General features: G+C 41.1%; 1 protein-coding gene across 1 annotated transcript in view; it reads right to left on the reverse strand.

Annotated features, from left to right (window-relative positions):
• Window positions 1-15,604, reverse strand: part of GFRAL (GDNF family receptor alpha like) — a 29,381-nt gene extending 13,777 nt beyond the window's left edge. The window contains exons 1-6 of the mRNA XM_049819398.1: window positions 15,500-15,604; window positions 12,053-12,187; window positions 4,498-4,656; window positions 2,565-2,993; window positions 1,794-1,850; window positions 759-1,086 (exon numbers count right to left, since the gene is read on the reverse strand). Of these exons, the coding sequence (XP_049675355.1) occupies window positions 759-1,086; window positions 1,794-1,850; window positions 2,565-2,993; window positions 4,498-4,656; window positions 12,053-12,187; window positions 15,500-15,521 (1,130 nt within the window). The 5' untranslated portion in view covers window positions 15,522-15,604. The remainder of the gene's footprint in view (window positions 1-758; window positions 1,087-1,793; window positions 1,851-2,564; window positions 2,994-4,497; window positions 4,657-12,052; window positions 12,188-15,499) is intronic.
• Window positions 15,605-19,834: the final 4,230 nt, after the last annotated feature.

The following is a 19,834-nucleotide window of genomic DNA, read 5'->3' on the forward strand; positions in this document are numbered from 1 at the left end:
ACTTTGAGGGAAAATTCGGGTCTAATCCACAAGGGAACTGGTGACTACGCTGAAAACTAAAGTGGGCCAGTTGACCATGGACAAACGGTGGCAATTAGGTAGAACTACGAATATGGGCTAATCCTGTTGTGTGTTTTCTAAAGTAAAGTCAGATCTTAAAACTGCACTAGTCTTCATGAGTTTGGTGCTCTGGGCATGTTTCAGGGCAGCTTTTTTTCAAGTATCAGTATGCTTGAGATGAAAAGAATAAGACAAGAGTTTTCTGAATGGGTCGAGTTGGGTTTATGGCTGTTGGGTACAAAGGGTCAGACTCTGCGGTGGACGAGGCAATTACTTCAACCAAACAAACTTTGCCTGGTCTGCTGCACAATTTGTGCAAACTGCTAGAGGGCAGAGGTGCAGACTGGCAGGCATTATCTGAAGAAAGTGGTAATGAAAATACACAACAGCACAGTTTGTCAGGCAGAAACAGTGTTAAGAGTCATGAAAGAGGCAGAAGCAAAGCCCAAACTAGATTCTAGACCTTTCTGAAAATGAACCTTTTCAGTTTACTTGTGGAATTACTTGTGGAATTACCAGAGCTGATGCAGACATCTGTGAAGATGTCAAACACAAGTGATAATATACAATAGAGACAGTGCAGAAAAAAATTTTGCTATAGGTGAGATATATGGTGTATATATATATATATATAAAAATTATTTGATCTCGTCCTTATTCACAGGCACATTACTGGGCCAAATCTTTCTTCTACTTACCTGCACAATTCATTCTCTTCACACGTGCGGATTACATTCAGACATGATGGAGGTGGAACAGCAGTAACTGCACAGGGCTTGCCATGGAGAAGTTCTTTGGCTCTGTGGCAGGATTCATCAGGCTGGATACAATCACAAAATGTCATCATTTGGGCAACTTCAAAAGGCATGTTTCGATAGAAGAACCTTATGGCTGCTTGACATTCTTCCATGTTGCACTTCTTATTTACTGAACAAACCTTAAGGTACAGGGACAACTGTTTGTTACAGACTTCATCTTCAACACACTCCTTGTTCATCTCCAAACAGGTCCTGTTTGCTGTGTATGCTAAAAAGAATAACAGTTTTTAAAATGAAATCACAAGAAAACCTTTCTCAAGTGATGGTAGGTAGTCATCCTGCCTGCAACATTCCCATTAAAAACAAGTTTGACTCCCCAAAACTCTGAGCTAGCTCTTCCAGCATTGCCTCTTGTAAGCCCACTGTGTCATCTTGATACTTCTCCCTTCTACTGCTTGGCCCTCATAAGCAACCCTCCTGCAAGTTTCTGCCCCTGTCAGATAAATAAGGGAGAAGACAGTGAAACTTCTAGTTTCTTCGTGGTATGTAACAGTTTCTGGAAGCTAGTGGCTTGTGGATACCTGAAAATGCTGAAATCTCCAGCACGCAGTCTTATGCTAGACTACATAGTAAGTAATGGAGAAGGGAATATAACTGGTATTTCTGTGCTTTTAAAGCTAGTTTCTGTATTTCTAGCCTATGCTATAAACCTTCCAAAAAAATCTAGATAATTCTGACCCTAAAATGTTTATGGGATAAGATTTGCCTCTGTAAATTTAACAGATCAGGATTGTTACCTAACATTTTTGGAATTGTATCTACCCAGCTTAACCGAAAATATGTTGGATCTATTGACTCCCTACTCTTCAGTAATTTGAATGAAAAGTATTCATTTTAATTTTGAGCTACACTGTACACTATCTGAAAACAGAGCTAAAACCATTTCTTAGGATTCGTAAGTAAATTCAGACCTACCTTGTTTGGAGAGAGCAGATAAACTCCATTGTAATTTTGTTTCCATACTAATATGGTCTAGAAAAAAAAGATACAGGTACAGGCATAAGTGATAAACCAGGTTGTAGCTTAGTTTTTAACTTTAAAGTATTGGCTGTGTTGCTGGCGTAGTGCCAGTAGCAAAAAGAAACAAGAATAAAAAGCTTGACCAAATAGGACCTGTCAATTTGTTAACAAACTCTAAAATCACTGTTGCATATATTCATAAATTTGGGGGGTGAAAGCACAGTTTATCAACGGCTGCTGATAACATTATCTTCATATATATCCTATGAGCTCAAGAAGAGTTTTTAGAGCTGCTCAGAGCAGTATAAAGTCAGATTTCTTGTGAATAAAAGAAAGCCAGAGGCCTTAATGTGTTCATCAATGCACCCGGGTTTCAAGCTCAACTAACTGCTTGTCATGATCTAAAGTCAAGGCAAGAAGGCAATAACTGTTATTACAAAATGATTGTTATTTGTCTTACGTTGTTTCTACTTTCAGTGTAATACTAAAAGGGACTGATTTGGATCAGGTTCTATCAAATTAACACATTGAAGGACAATGGTATTTGCAGTCAGGCTATCATTTTGATATCAGATCATTCATTTGAGTGTAAATAAGCCTCTTAAAACTATCCTGTTCCCAACATTAAACATGTTAAACAGCAAATGATTAAGGAAACCTTTCTCACAGACTTGTGCACACTACTGTTATGTATGAAAGCATTCAGACTGCTGGAATACCACTAACCTGTGTCGGTGTCCTGATTTTTCTCACCATCCTCATCATCATCATCATCATCATTTTCACTAGCTGCTGAAGCTTGGTTCTCTTGAGAGTATTGTAAACAAGGGTTGTTAAAGATTCCCTTCCATATTTTAATGCATCTCATCTGAAGTGGATCTGAGCACTTGCACTCTCCCAGCACTGTTTTCTTCAGTTCTTTCCACGCTGACAAACACTCCTGGTTGACCATTGGGAGCCGGCATTTTGCTGCGTCTGCCTGGCATGCTCGCTGGAAACTCTTATACACTAAAAAGCAGTAAGGGTCTTCTCGACAGCGTTGTTTTGCAATACTGCAGTCGTTCTCTAGCTCTTCTGGGTGTCTTTGGCCTTGGGTGTTTCTGTTTTGCCTAAAATTCCCTTCAGTATCTGATCTTGAGGGAGTTTCCAAATATTCTGTGCAAATAGGTACAAACTGAGATATAAATCCAATGAAAGATGGAGCATCATCACTGGTCAGCTCAACACAAACTCAGGAAAAAGATAATTGCCTTAATGCAATAAAATGAATGAAACAAGCCTAGTTTCATTCTGAGTTTATGGAAATATATAATTTCAGAGTCTTGCAGACTAATGAATCTTCCTCGTGCTTACTGTGTCCTGGTAGTTGTATAATGCAGTCCACTTTAACAATTCAGCTGCTAACAGTAATATGAGAAACCCTCACTAAAATTACTGCATAAAGGGGTTCACCTCACATAATTTTAACCACCTACAGATTGGACATATCATGGATTATAATCTTAATTCAATGCATAATTTTTAAAGAGAGAATGGCAATTCCAGAAGATGGTTCGTTCATTACCTAAAATGGTCACTTCAGTTAGACAGGGAGAATTACTCCTGAAAGTATCCACCAATATGATAAGCCATCATCTGTAGGTAAAACTGGTACTAGTGTAACTCCATCCAAATTTTTGCTATGCTGGTCAGAAATGTAATCTCAATCAGCAAAAAATATAAAATTACTTCATTTTTCTGGAAGCAAAAGCAACTGCTTCAATGACATTATCATCAGGTTTTAGATACCCACTCTTCTTGTTTGGGGCAAGGAGCAACAGATCAGGATGCTATTATTTTCTCTGCAATAAAGCCATATATTCTACCACTATATGATGTATGCTTGGTGCCAGCACGGAGTGATGGATCCGTGCGAGGAATCAACCTTGCAGCTCACTTTCCAGACTCTCATTTGCTGGCTGATTCTACCTCTCTTATGTCAGCTTTGCTAATCATTACTCCAGGAGACGTTGGGTCAGAAACTGCAAGCCTTTCATGCACCAAGTAATTCTCAATTATAGAGGCAGGCTTTCTGAAGGGAAAAGAGTTCTCAGAATAATAAAAAGTAAACTTCAAGGAGTTGGATCCATTGATTACAATAGAATTTTTTTTGAAAGGAGGCATTTTATATATTATGTACAGCTTTATGAAGGTAGTAACTGTGTTTCCCACATCCAGTAACCTCTCCTAGATGTAGTGAAGATGCTCCTGTAACACAATGTGACACAACTGCACAACTGTGCATCCCCATTCACGAGGCGGCTGGCTGTGGCTCTCTATACATAACATAGATCCAGTGGCACTCGCTCCTTGGGCAACAGGTAGCCCTCAACACACATCGTATTTTCACTCTTGCTTTCCACTGGATTGAGCAAGAGCCTTAGAAACCATTTTAATTTCTCACATGCATTTTATTGGGTTTGTTTGTTTTAAAGCAGATATGGCATTGCTTTCATATGCATGTTGGAGTGTGAATATCATAGAAGAGACAAAACTAATGTTTTGGGGGAATTACCAGATTTGAGAAATATGCAAAGAAACTTGAGTCCAGTTAAAATGAGGGTTACAAAATTATATATTTCTTTTTGCTCTTCATAATTAAAACTTCATGTTTAGTTACCTTTATTAATACTGCACTGTTTCCCAAGCAAAGTCGTGATGCTACAGACATCATCTGTAGTGCAGACACAGTTTTTAAATTCTGGGTATTCATCAGCCAGGACCTGGATGATTCTGTTGCATCCAATAGCATCTTCTGCCTTGCATTTATTACCTAGAACTGACCATTAAAATGATAATGTTGTTAATGTTTATGAACGCTTAAGGGGTATGATTACATAAAACAATTCAATTGAAGCACAAAAATAATATGTTTTGCCAAGAGAAGATGGTTTGAACTTGGTTTTCTTTGGAAACCTGTGATAATTTACAAATTTTAAATAATATTCAGAGTGATATAATAAAGTTGTGGGTAAAATATTACCTCCTTTTATTTGATCTGACCCCTTGCCAGAATGTCTCTTCTCATTTCAAAACCTAAACCTCATAGCTTTTATTCTAGGGAGATGAGGCGCAGAGACCAAACTAAAAAGCTGCAGAGGAGTCACAGAGCACATCCTGAACTGAGGCACCGAGATACTCATCTTGGTCCTGTGTAGAAATGAGGTGCCTGGTACAGGGACAGGAATTCACAGTGGTGAATTCCTAAGGTACTGCCACGTAACGTAGTAAGAGAAGGGACATAGGAGGGCAGGCCCAGTCCCGTGATAACGCTGATGCTAACCCCATGCTGCGAGATGGCAGCTCTGGTTCAGATCTCTCACTCACGTGAGGATGATATAAACCTACAAACGCCTGGCCATTTGGATACGCCCTTGGGCTGCTATCCTATAGAAAAACTTCACTGCCTAAGGTTGGCAATGACGACAAATTTAAAGTAGTCCGAGAATATTCTGATTTTTAATTTTTTTTTTAATAATAAAAATAAGGGAGATGTTAACATAAAAAAAAAAAATGTGCAGAAGCCTTAGTTTGCCAGTCCAGTTTCAAGCCCGTTGTTTGCGTGTGTACTTGGACTCAATGACAGTCACACAGGCTGTCAGATCACATTTGCCTTGTATGCGTAGTAAAAATAAAGAGCATGTACTAGTTTGTGGTACAATGGTAAAGCCATCAACCCTCTACTTTATGGACTAAAATGTTGTAAAGGTATGTCATTACTTATTACCGCTTAAGAAAGTTACAAGTTACATAAGTAGGAGTTAAATACCATTTACGAACGTTTTATTTTGTGAAAGCCATGGTCTACCTTGTCAAAATGGGTATGCAGTTCCCCAAACCAGCACATTTTCCACATTTTCTCTCTTCACCTCGTAGATATTAAGTATCTCACAATATGTAAGATAAGGAGTATGAGCCTCACAAGATCCAGGCTGGTCGTGGGGCAGCACGAGGATAGATTTTAATCTACTGAGCACAAATGTTATTGTCTCTACCCTGTCAAGGGTGACGTCTGGCTTTCTGCCTTGCTGCTTTCCCGTTGACTAGCACGGAGCAGCAGAGACTCCGTGCTCTAGTAAAACTGCCAAGCTAGCAGCCATGTGTCACCGCCACCATGGAAAAGCTTGAATGTGATCAGTTTTAATGTCATTTATACGTTGTTGACACAAACAGCAGCAGAAGGCAGTCGAGGTGAAGGCCTGCAAGAGGAAGGAGTGCGTTTTGCCCGTGCTTGAAGGAATGAATATCAGCGATTCCAGAGTGCACGTCCCCATCCTGCCACCCCCAAATCCTTTTTTCAAACAGTGTCTGCGTTGCCCTTTCTCCAGTTGCTGTTGCTGACTGAGGGGGGCCTGGAGATGTGTTAAAATGTGCACCGCTACAGGGGGTGTACAGCAAGAGCTACAGTTCCCAGCCTCTGCTCCCACTTCACCTCTTGTACCAGCAGAGGAGGAGGTGACGGTGCCCGGGCTTGCCTGTATCCCTCCAACCCCATCTCCAGCTTGCCTTCTGCGTTTTTAGAAGCAGAGCATGACCCTACACCTTAGCTCTCACATTTCTTTCTTTTTCCAGTAGCCAAGGAGCTCAGGAGCTGGTCATCAAAATAGGGTGCAAAGTAAGTGGCGACATGGGAACCATGGAGGCCCATGGAGGTGGGTGGGTGGATATTCTAGTCTATATTTTATCAAGCGAGTAAGGGATTGTCCTGGTTTCAGCTGGGATAGTTAACTTTCTTTCTAGCAGCTGGTATAGTCTTAAGTTTTGGATTCAGTATGAGAAGAATGTTGATAACACGGATGTTTTCAGTTGTTGCTAAGTTGTGTTTGTAGTAAGTCAAGGATTTTTCAGCTTCTCATGCTCAGCCAGCAGGAAGGCTGGAGGGGCACAAGAAGTTGGGAGAGGACACAGCCAGGGCAGCTGACCCAAACTGGCCAAAGGGGTATTCCATACCGTGTGACGTCATGTCCAGTATATAAACTGGGGGGAGCTGGCCTGGGGGGTGGATCGCTGCTCGGGAACTAACTGGGCATCGGTCGGCAAGTGGTGAGCAACTGCGTTGTGCATCACTTGTTTTATATATTCCAGTTCTTTTATTGTTATCATTATTGTCATTTTTTATTGTTATTATTATCATTATTTTTTCTTCCTTTCTGCCCTATTAAACTATTCTTATCTCAACCCACGAGTTTTACTTTTTTTCCCCAATTCTCTCCCCCATCCCACTGGGTGGGCGGAAGAGAGCAAGCAGCTGCGTGGTGCTTAGTTGCTGGCTGGGGTTAAACCACAACAGGGATAATAAAAGAATTTCAGGAGGCAATTTCAGGAGGACAAATTCCAGGGGCAGAAAAAGAACAACAAACATCAAGAGGGGCTTGTGTAAAAATCAGCTAATTTACAAAATTTATGACTGTTTTCTTCAAGGTCCTGAGGACACTTCAAGGGTGGAGGTGAGTAGAGGCAGGAGAAGAAGAAACACAAATCCTGGTATATTTTATGCCGCACCCCAGCCTCACTTAGCTCATCTGTCTTCATGACACTAACAAATTGTTGTTAGGAGTCAGGTACAGGGGCTGTGTTCATAGTGGCCCTGTGTGCTGCGAACCCACCGTGCTGAATCACAGCAGCTGACAAGCAGGGGGTGAGAGGCAGGTTGTCCTATACAAGGGGCATAGACAGAATTGGGAAGCCCATCAGATTTAGGGGGTTCCCTTGCCTGGCCCCTTGAAAGCTGTGTAGAAATAACCTATTATCAGTATTGGTCTGTTTGTACACTGTGTTGATTCAGCTGTGATGAACAGTAGAAAATATTTTATTGCTGGTTTTCAATTATTGTTGCTTTACCATTGATTAGTTCTAGGTAATATATTTTACCTTATGCATGTTCTTCCAAGACATTTAGAAAAAAATGCTCTCTGACCTAATGCTTGGCAGCCATTATTCATAATTTGATTTATTTATATGCACATAATTTATGTACATGGGACCACAGGTAGAAACATGACAGAGTAGAAGCTGACACTTCCATGGTGAGAATCTGTTCTTGCACAGTCAGCTCTTCAGCCATCAGTGGGAATCGCATCAGAGGACTGCAGAGGAAAGTACTGGTTTTCCCCTCTAGCACTGGTGACACCACACGTGGAGTGCTGTGTCCAGCGCTGGGCTCCTGAGGACAAGAGGGACATGGACATACTGGACTGGCTCCTGCAGAGTGCCGCAGGTGTGATTAATGGACTGAAGCATCTGTGCTACGAGGAGGCTGAGAGAGCTGGGATTGCTCAGCCTGGAGGACAGAAGGCTCAGGGGCATACCAATAAACATATCCGTATAAATACCTGCTGAGAGGGGAGTGAGTAAGGCAGCGACAGACTCCTCAGTGGCAGGACAAGAGGTACAAACTGAAGTACAAGAAATTCCATGTAAAGGTCAGAAAAAGCTTTTTTAATATGACAGTGGTCTAATGGCAGAAGAAAAGAGCAAGTGGAAGAAGGACTGGACTTGGACGACTATAAACTGAGACTCTGAAAATGCTGCTGTAGTACTAAGGGAGCAGTGATGGACAGTTTGACAGAGAAAGGAGTGACTTATGCAGTCATCTGGAGAGTGTACCCAGACTTGCTCTGAAGAGCAAAAGGTGGAGGTCTTGATAATGCACAGATTTAACTTGGAGGTTACAGCCTGAGGGACTGAGTCATTGAGCTCATACTGCAGTGTCAGAACGTAATTATCATTTGCAGTTAGGTTTTTCACAGAGAAACTAGCAAAAGGAATATTTGCCCCATTGCCTATTGACTCCAACACATTCATGCTCAGCACTGAAGGGCCTTTTCCATTCCTACAGCTCATCCATGAAGTTTTCAGTCCTGCACATGTAGAGTACTCTTGACATACAGTATAATGTTATTCTTACTAATAATGCTGGTAGATTTTCTGTCACTGTTTCTGTGGGCTCTCTGGGAGGTACCATCAGCTGTCTGACTATGGGTTTACAGCCTCTGGGGTCATGGCACCTAATAAACACATTTAGAATGATTTGTCCTAGACCCAACACAATATCTGAGTGCCCTGCAATGTTGGAAGTCCTTGCCAAAGGCTATTATCCTAAGGAAATCTACAGATGCAAAATCAAACAAGAAGAATTTATTTTCAGAAGGTTTCTCTGACCCAGTTACAAATACCATTAATATCAATGAATAAGCACATAGGACAATAAGTGAGGGAAATGGCATATTACGGGACAATGCAATAAATCCAAAGGGGAGACCACAAAAGTCATCATGCTGGCCCACTTCGTCTGGTTGCAGGGTATGAAGAAGAATAGGCTACAGTATAATTCCCGATCTTTATGTCAAGTAGTCTTGGTGCTAATGCCTCTGTGAATGATGTGAGACAAGCAAATTCAACTTCTGATTTGGGGGGAGGTTTGGTTCTACAGAGCTCATCTTTAGGTCACTGTCTTGAGCCTGAAAGTACTGCAGATTCCAATGCCTTTTTTTCAAACAGCAGCCATATCTTTTGAAACTGTTCCACTTCACATAAAATATTTAAAAACTTGATAGAACGTGAGCTGAAACCCAGTTCCTTTGGGGACTGTTGTAACCATTAGGTTATCATTTATTTTTCATTTACTCTGTCTGTTCTTCAAAGTATTCAGCCATTCTATGGAAAGCAGATATGTATCTGGAACAGGACACACTAAGAAGGACCCCTCAGAGAATTTTCTGTTCTAATTATTTTAAATACTGCCTTGTGACTTGGGACACTTGGGTTCAAAACTCTGCAAAAAAATCAGACAGACAGAAGCATTCAGGTAGCTCACGCTGCAGGTGAATGTTCTAGCAAGGGGCTATTGACCATGAAGTCAGGCAGCATCTTCTGCTGCCCAGCTTCTCACACAGACCAAACGTGAGACGGGGTCCTGATGTCAAGACAGGCAGAGGGATATTCACTTTACCAACTCTGCTGCAGCTGAAGCTCAGAACAGATTATGGCATCAGGACGTGGCTGGTTTTGTTCAAATATAGTCAATATAAGGAGAAGGGAGGTTTCTGTGGAGATATATAGATATATATATATATATATATATACACCTCTGATTCCCAGTGACGGAGAACCTGCCTTACGGAATTAAGTTACTAGAAATGGCAGTTATGTACTTAAATACCCTTGGCTGCATTTATGAACAGGATCAAGGCATGTGCTAGGCTAATAGCAAGTGACTGCATCTGTACTGCTGCATTTCTGCATGGTAGCTGGTCTGGACTGAGCAGCTGGACTGTGAAGACAGCGCTGGCCTGGAGTCACTCCCAAAAGGCAGTTCTGTGGGGCCACCATGGGGGTAAGACAGTTTAATTGCATGGATGCATGCTGCCCCATGACAGTTGAACTTGGGGCCAGAAAATAGTGCCTGGCCCATTTTATTTGCTAGTACTGATGTAGCCTTGGCAAATCAAGGCCCTTGACGTTTATCAGTCAACAAAGGTGTCATTACTAGCTTGGTCTAATGACACTACCAGACTGTACTGCTTCTCTTCTTCTCCTTCCATATTCACAGCACCTGGCAAGTGAATACTCATCATTTAACAGCAAGGTCTGGGAGGGATTTAAAGAAAGAGACAGATGGTGACTGATACCCAAGATTTGCTCAAGAAGATCATAGGCCTTCAGAGAAAGGAACATTTTCACCTGAACGACAACAGAGATTAGGATGAGTTTCAGGACAAACTTATAACACCTGGTCTTCCCCCACTTAAAACATACTTTACTTGGAAATGGTGCACCAAGCATTGAAAGTGCAATGAAAAGAGACAGAGACTGATTTTTCTGCTTTCATTTATGTGAGAATCTGTTTAACAATTCAAGGAGGCTTAGTCACATCGTAACCTACACTTTATCGAACCATCACTCCCTGCAAGTGAATCACTCTGACATATTGGTACCTGTCGTGGTTTAACCCCAGCCAGCAACTAAGCACCATGCAGCCACTCACTTTCTTCCCCCCGCAGTGGGATGAGGAAGAAAATAAAAAAATTAAAAAAAGTAAAACTCATGGGTTGAGATAAGAACAGTTTAATAGAACAGAAAGGAAGAAACTAATAATGATGATGATAACAATAAAAAAATTACAATAGTAATAATAAAAGGATTGGAATATACAAGTGATGCACAATGCAGTTGCTCACCACCCACTGACCAACGCCCAGTTAGTTCCTGAGCGGCGATCCCCCCACACCCCCCCTAGTTTCTATACTAGATGTGACGTCCCATGGTATGGAATACCCCATTGGCCAGTTTGGGTCAGCTGCCCTGGCTGTGTCCTGTGCCAACTTCTTGTGCCCCTCCAGCCTTCTCGCTGGCTGGGCATGAGAAGCTGAAAAATCCTTGACTTAGTTTAAACACTACTTAGCAATAACTGAAAATGTCAGTGCGTTATCAACGTTCTTCTCATACTGAATCCAAAACATAACACTATACCAGCTACTAGAAAGAAAATTAACTATCCCAGCTGAAACCAGGACAGTACTATTCACTGAGTAAATACAATGTGCCTCTCTACAACACAGCTGTCTTTGAGGCATGCTTTATTTGATTTGTTTCTTATTCTAATACAATATTTGGAAATTTCTCTAAGTAGCTACTACATTGTTTTTGGGTATCGTGCAAGATCATAGAATCATAGAATGGTTTGGGTTGGAAGGGACCTTAAAGATCATCCAGTTCCAACCCCGCTGCCATGGGCAGGGACACCTTCCACTAGACCAGGTTGCTCCAAGCCCCGTCCGACCTGGCCTTGAACACTGCCAGGGAGGGCACAGATCAACTCCTTTGAATTGTGAAAACAAGGTTGGAACTTTTTTTTCCAGCTGCACGCTGGCTTTAACAGGATCCCACAAGAGCATAATTTCTGCTGAATTTAGAGTTCTTGAGTTGGTTCAGACTCTGACTTTGTTCATAGCCCAGAAATTTCTTTTATCACCTTATTGAAGAGACAGTGTGACTGTTACTGAATATAGTATTGGCCATTGCCAAGGATTTCAGAAGTTGACTGTGTTTTGCCATCATTTTTTCTTTGAAATCTCGCTGACGTCATTCATTTACCACAGCAATATTATCATAAACTCTGAATATGCAACCATTCAGCAATTCAAAAGAAAGCTGTGTACACCATAAAGAATTACCTGAGATATTACAGACATCTTCAACAACATTCCAGACGCTCTCACATCCATTTGCAGCATTTATACATTGTTCCCTCAACTGCAGGCAGTCAGTAGTCTGGGCACTATATATACTTGTGAAGTACATGAACAGCACTGTAAAAACAGAATATAATGACTATTTAATACAACAGATATTGTACTGACCTTTTCGTTTACACTTAGGTTATAACAATATAATTTACTGTAGTTTATCTATAGATTCAAATTTTCTACCAAGTTACTTTTTAACAGAATAAAACTTTTCCTCAGTTTCACAACTGGAAAATTAAATTTAAATTTTAAATTTTCAAAGTTGCCATGTGGCGTATTTTGTATTGTTTTTACCCCAGTACTGTAACATCAACCATAGCTATAAATCAGTCTATAGATATGTAGAAGGGACTGCAGTTGTGAGATCCATAATAAATTATAGAAAGGAAGACAGTATAAAATTCAGAGGAAACAGCATTTTACTTGGACTGCAATTTCATCAAGCTAGAGACTACACAGGAATTCCTATAAATAGACCATGCGAAAGAGATTTGACAGCTACACACCTGTTAGATAACAAATGAGATTTTCTTTCATAATACAGTACTCTTCACCCTCTTTGTTTTTACTTCACAGGTGCATCATTTCTTGGAAGCAACCCCCACATTTATGTCTTTGTCTGCTTCCCTGAGTGCACTGAACCTAAAAGCCAATTTAATTGCATAAAAAAGTTCTGAAACTGAAGACTGATACGAAGGTTTCAAGGTAAAGAATTTTAAATCAGCACCACCTCTGGGTTGTCAGTAGAAAATTAAATTGCCTTGCTAAGAAAAGCCAAATCAGTTGGGGTTTAGCTCTTTCATCAACATTCCCATGGTAACACAACCTCTAATTTGTAATCATGTGTCTTAATTTTCTATAAAATTAAGTTTCAGACACTGATTTCAGGCCTTATCAAACTAGCTGCTGAACACCTGATGGAAGTGTTTTCCTTAGGTATTGAAGGACACGGCATCTCCCAGACCAAGTTTCCTTTTTTTCCTTATGTTCAGGTAAGTTCATATGGAATTTGAGGAGTTTCCAGCACTGTTTAATTCCTTAAACATCATCTGCAAGAGGTATGAAATATTCTTTCAGGACTTGTCCAGACCCCACCCAGAGAAATATTTCCAATGGTACATTTGGGAAATAAGAAAATAAATATCAAATACCACTCTTAATAATCTTAAAGAGCCACTACTGTTTAGAGGTGATGCCATCCCTTCTGGAAATGATGCTTACCTGGGATATAACAGTGCCGCTGCAGGGAACACTTTCTGGAGACGTGTTGTTAAAGATTAAGCAACACTTAATAACTGACAGGTGTAATAGCATTTGATGTGCCTCAGATACACAAAAGAGGCCACACGAGCTTACCATAGCTGGTGCTTATTCCTGCCACTTCTCTGATCTATGCAGGGTTGCTTGAGAGATCCGTGATTTCCAGCCTGAAACACTCTTTTAGGCTGCTTCTGTCAGTCAGCCTGGGAGACTGATCGATAGAAACGGCTCCTGCCACTTGACATTGAGGAATGTGCAGCTGGCCCATCCAAAGAGACAATTTGGGCTCATTATGATAACATGTTATTCCTGGGACTGTCTCCGAAAGTTGTCTGTAATTGTGAAATTACTCACTATTTATTCGGATGACAGAGAAAAAAATGTTGCCAAATACCTTACAGGTGAAAATGACTCTCTATATAAGACAATACAGAATTACAAACCCAGGAACTTTTTAAGAAAGGGGATTTTGCTGGATGACCATTTAGCTCTTTTGTTGGTACTAACACGACGGAAGATTTATGCATGCGATTAGGATCCGCAGAACAAAGACTGTGTGCTGCGTCCCTCCTGTTAAGACTGCTTTTCAGAACCACTGGCTGAAAATTAATAGTCAAAGGAGGACTGATTGAGCAGCCAATTAGCAGCTCCTGCTCCTTTGTTAAGATTATTTCAGAGTGTGTTTATTTTGAACCCACCTGGAAACTGTGCCCCCCAAAAGGAGGAGGTGCTTTTGCAAAATAAACTAAGTCAAGGATTTTTCAGCTTCTCATGCCCAGCCAGCAGGAAGGCTGGAGGGGCACAAGAAGTTGGCACAGGACACAGCCAAATAATATTATTTGCAAAATAAAGAGCCGAGTGGCATAATATTTGATTGAAGCTAATTCAGTCTAAGAAAGGGCTTCTCCAGATCTAGTGGCATATTATGGATGGGTCTTTTGTTTCGTCAGCAGTACACGGGGGGCATACCATGGCAAGCCTACATGAAACAAATTCCAGAATCTGTTCCGTTGTAGCTTATACAATTGCTTAAATAAACAGTTATTACTTCAGTCATTCACTTCAGTTATTTACTCTAGTGTTTGGAGTACTCAGTGACTGTTTTCTACTTAGAAGAGTTCAGGGCATCTAAGAGTTAGTTTGTAGCTAAAACTCTTAGAGGGATCCATTTTGATATGAGGATACATGAATTTAGATTTCTACAGGTGTCTGTGTTTTTGTGCAGGTGTTTATTAGTTCATTCGGTAGGTGTAACATTCCCTGTCCTGAAGAATTTGTTGTCTAATGTGAAAAGGGCGGAAAAAGGACGTTTTAGCACCTTCATTTTGCAGATTGGGAACTGAGGAACAGAAGAACTACAGTGTCTCCCCCAAGACTGCAGAATTCTCATCTGGCAGATAATAATGAATAATGGGAATCCAAGATGTGGTTTCTATCCAACTGCAAGAGCAGCAAGATAGCTAGCTCCGAAGGAGAAAGGCAAACTGTAGTTGCATATAGTTGAAAAGTGATAAAAGACAACTTTATTCTAACAAAACCCTGGGCAGAACTGCCTACAGAATGTTTCTAACAGTGAAACATGAGTTCAGAGCAATGGGACGTGAAAGAGAACAAACACAAACACAGTATGCAGAGAGGGGAAAAGGAGAATCAAAGAGATGATTAAAATATTCTTGTCTCAGTGTATTCTCTTCTACCAATTCCTCCTGTACCAGCTTTGTTGCTGTGTTGATTTTCCCTTTTTCCTCCATCCAGACCCAAGGGGAAATGTCAACAGCCCGCCACGTAGCGCTGCCGGCACGAGACGCTTTGCCACTCAGCAAACAGGTGGCTGTTTACCTGGGCACGGCGTCCCATTTGGGGGTCTCCTCGCCGGTTCAGCGCCTTCCCCAGTGCCTCCCCCCCGCCCTTCCCCCCTTCAAACACTTTACCCGGGGCTGACGGCATCTGCCCCCCAGCCAAGACCCCCTCTACGAGGCCTCCCGGGAGAAGAAGACGCGTGGGAAGGGAACCGCCAAGGACAAACCCGCGGAGGGGAAGTGGCGTGGGGGGAGAAGCGAGGGTCCCGGCTCGGTTGGGGTCTTCCTCCCTTCCCCACCTTGCCCCGGCACTTACCCAGGCAGAGGAGCGCGGCCATGGCCGGGCCGCCGGCGGCCGCAGCTCCCGGTACCGGCGCGGCCCCGCCCTTTCAGCACCCACGGCGGGGGACAGCGCCCAGCCCGGCCCCGCCCACGGCGAGGGTGGGGCCGGGGGGCGGGGTCGGGGAGGAGAGCGGCCGCTCACGGGTCTGCTTGTGCCGCGATCGCTCGGGTCCCATCGTCTACGGCAAAGCGCTCGTCAAATGCGTTTTAAAGAAGTGAATTCGTTCGTTTTCGTCTCAGGGGTGGAGGAGGAGGATGACCTGTTAGGGGGAGTGTCGTGGTTTAACCCCAGCCAGCAACTCAGCACCACGCAGCCGCTCACTCGCTCCCCGCCATCCAGTGGGATGGGGGAGAAAATCGGGAAAAAGAGGTAAAACTCGTGGGTTGAGATAAGAACAGTTTAACAGAACAGGAAAGAAGAAACTGATAATGACAACACTAATAAGATGACAACAGTAGTAATAAAAGGATTGGAATGTACAACTGATGTGCAGGGAATTGCTCGCTAGCCGCCGACCGACACTCAACTAGTCCCCGAGCGGCGATTCCCTGCCCCCACTTCCCAGTTCCTATACTAGATGGGACGTCCCATGGTATGGAATACCCCATTGGCCAGTTTAGGTCAGGTGCCCTGGCTGTGTCCTGTGCCAACTTCTTGTGCCCCTCCAGCTTTCTCGCTGGCTGGGCATGAGAAGCTGAAAAATCCTTGACTGTAGACTAAACACTGCTTAGCAACAACTGAAAACATCAGTGTTATCAACATTCTTCTCCTACTGAACTCAAAACATAGCACCGTACCAGCTACTAGGAAGACAGTTAAGCTCTATCCCAGCTGAAACCAGGACAGGGGGAGAGGAGCTATGCAGCACGCCGGACACCAGACCAGCGGAACAAATAACTGGTCTATAGTCTAGACCCGTGCCGGCCTATGGGTCTGACTTCAGGAGTTTCACTAAAATGTGTCAAAAAGCAGTTCGCCATGCAAAAGTCAGCAGCTGACTTAGGTGCTTAATAAAAAATAAATCAACCGTAAAGCATACAATCATACACCTGCTGGCTGCACCAGATGCTCTCTGCTTCTGCACTGGAGGGAGGAGGAAACAACAGATCCCTATTGATTTCGCCATGCTACCCATGAGTCTTGTTTTCACAATGTGCTTCTCCCATACAGAATGTTTTTAATTGGATCGAGTCCTTGAATGCTTAAACCAAAAAGATATCATAACACTTCCAGCATAGCTAGCAGAGAGAGAGAGAGATATAAAATGGGTAAAATACTGACTCTATTGGCAAAGCAAAACTTCAGCCAAGTCCAGATTTTCCTTGAGGTTTTTTTTTTGTTGTCGTTGTTGCTGTTTACTTCAGGAAAATTCAGCCTTGCATATAATTTCTAATTTTTTTTTTTTAACTCAGATTTCAACTTAGTTAACTTACTACATTCTTTCTTTAAACTCCTAACACCAACATTGCTAAATACTTGCCTTTTTTTTTTTTTAGAAAGTGTATTCAACAAAATAAAAGAAAATAATATTTCATCCAATATATCCAACAGCCAGAGAAAAACCTTACTGTAAAAGGAATAGCCTGAGAGATGAATATAACTTTAGTTGTGAGATAAATTTTAGATTGGAGAGCTAAATTCGTCTGGGCCTTAATCGGTTGTAACATGCAGCAGTAGGTTGCAATGCCTCTTAGAGCAAGGGCTGAGTTAAGCTAATGTTTAGTGCACTCTCCTTCCTATAAAGCACTCTCCAGGTTAATGACATGTATCACTTTTTCTTATATCAGAGAATGAGATGGCAGGCTCTATGCGGTCAAGAAGAAAAGGAAAAACATTGTCTTTTTGGAGGTAAAGATGGGGGAGAAATTACCTTGCAGTCATTGTGACTGCAGGGCACAAGCTTTTCACTACTGGACAACAGGAAAGGAGCGGGAGGTCAGGATATCAGAGCTCCAGACTGTGAGATACATTGAGAGACAAAGTACAAGAGTGATGGTGGCACAACAATTTATGTATGCAGCAACGAATATATTGGGATTTAACCTCCATGTGTAATGACGCTATGACCAAGCAGAAACGATGGCATGAGAATTCCATTTCTATGCTCCTGAGTTGCTAGTGGAAACAGTAGAATACCAAAGCAGCTAGAGGTAACAGAACCCAATAAAAGCTCAGCCTTCAGATCATTTTCAATATTTATAGACTGGATAAGAAATGCTCATTCCTCACCTGACCTTTTTTGGATGGGTAAGAAGCCCAGAAGCTTCTTTAAGATGCTTTCATTTCTATCACATGCAAAAGGCATTAATTCCATATTGCTCTTAAACTCTTACCCTGTCTTCTCACAGCCCTTTCTATCTCCATTAATATCCACTGCTCGCTATTGGGTTTGTCTTTACGGAAAACTCCCAGTGATTATTTTCATTCAAAAACAAATCCAGCTGGATAATCTTTTGAGTGTAACCAAATATAAGGATCTTTCTGCAGTAAAAGGTCCTAGAACTGTCAAAACCCCCTTCACTACTTTACCCAGATAGACAACATATTTTTAAATGCCTATGAAGTTTTTCTTACGAAATGGTGCCTGAAAACATATCTGAGCTAAAGATGAAAATGTCTAGGTATTTCTCAAATTTTGTAAAATTAAAGAAATAAATACAGATGAATATTTGCATCAAAAATATTTATTTCAAAACCCCAGAAATTTTTGAATGCATTTTTTTTTCATCAAAATAACCAAATCTTTAGTTTATAATCATATTTAACCGGTCTCTAGCTTGATGATCATATCCTCTGGCAAGAATTTGTTAACGCTTTCTACCTATCCTTAGAATTTTAAAACCTGGATAAGCTCTGATCATATCACTTGTGTCTAAGATAGGCTATTTACTCAACAAAAATCTGGTCAGAGAAAAACCCAGAATCATTTGTCAATGAATGTCTCATCTTTTATTTATATTCTCCACACAAAAAGTACTGTTAAGTTGAAGTTATGGCTAAAAGAAATTCCTAGGAATGTTGGAATATTTTAATTTTGGGGATCTAAGTGAAAATAAGAAAAGAGAACAAAAGAGAAATTTTTCTCTTACCAAAGAGAAAATTAAGGCCAGAACCTCAATTTCTAACACATCCCAGGAGACCTGCAGGAGTCAAAAATTACCAATGACCTTTAGTGGTGTTCTCACCTTAGACTAACAAACACAATTTATTCCACTGACATTAAAGGTAGCGGCAAAAAGAAGATAATTTGAGTTGACAGTAGTATTCAGCCCACTTTAGAAAGATGCTACTTATGGTTTTTCCATGAGCATCGCCACCCCCCCACCCTCCCCATTCATCTCACAGGGATCTGGGCAATGCACCTGGCAAGGCATGAGAATTTTGCTGGTCTTCCACAGTGACCCATGAACTTTTATGTTTGAAAAGTATCCATACTCCCCTTTTATGCTGACAGAGTTTTCTTAGATGGCCATTTACTTTCTACTTTCTTGCTCTCTCTTCAAGGAAAGGATAAAAATACATTTTCTGAAAAGAAAGTATAGATTCGCAAAATTTTGACATAATTGATGTTTTTCAACAGCGGGTTGAGGCAACATTTTATGGCACAATTAAATGGTTACTGATAATTACTTTGCAGCTAGATTCCTATACTAGTTTTTAACGTTTTGACCTTTTATTTACTTATATGAAAAGAAAAAATTAGAAGACTTTTCAAATTCCATTCTCCTATTTCTTTGTTTCAATTCAGCAGTTATTTGTTCCATCATTTCAAATGATATAGAAAAATGGTATCTTGTTCCACACAGTTTAAGAATACTACATTTTCTGTGGCTGAAGAGCAAAAATAGCCTTCTAATGGCAAAGGAATTGCAATAGCTGTGAAATCAAGCCCTGCTGTACTTTCCACAATTATTTGGGTTTTCTTTCTTTAGAAGAGTCAAAGGAAAGTAATTTCTTGAAATAGCAATGATATTAATAGCTATACTCAAAAATTAAGCTTATACATAGGACTATAAGAATTCCTATGATTTTATTTGATGTTTAAACATTCTTTCCATTTGGGTGTTTCTCCTTATTCTTTTCTAATAGAAAAAGAATATTCTCCTTTTTCTCTTTTAATAGAAAATGAAAACTTTAATATACAAATAAATGTGATTTTTTTTCTCTCACCTTACACCAGTGTAAACTAGTACTAAGAATGTCAAGTAAAACAGCTGTTTGGGAAGGCTAAAGCATGAAATGATTAAGCATTTCATAAAACTATAGCTGTCATGATAGACAGTACATCGCATGACATCAGGTCAAAGT

This window comes from Accipiter gentilis, chromosome 16 (assembly GCF_929443795.1).
Source record: "Accipiter gentilis chromosome 16, bAccGen1.1, whole genome shotgun sequence".
NCBI lineage: Eukaryota > Metazoa > Chordata > Aves > Accipitriformes > Accipitridae > Astur > Astur gentilis.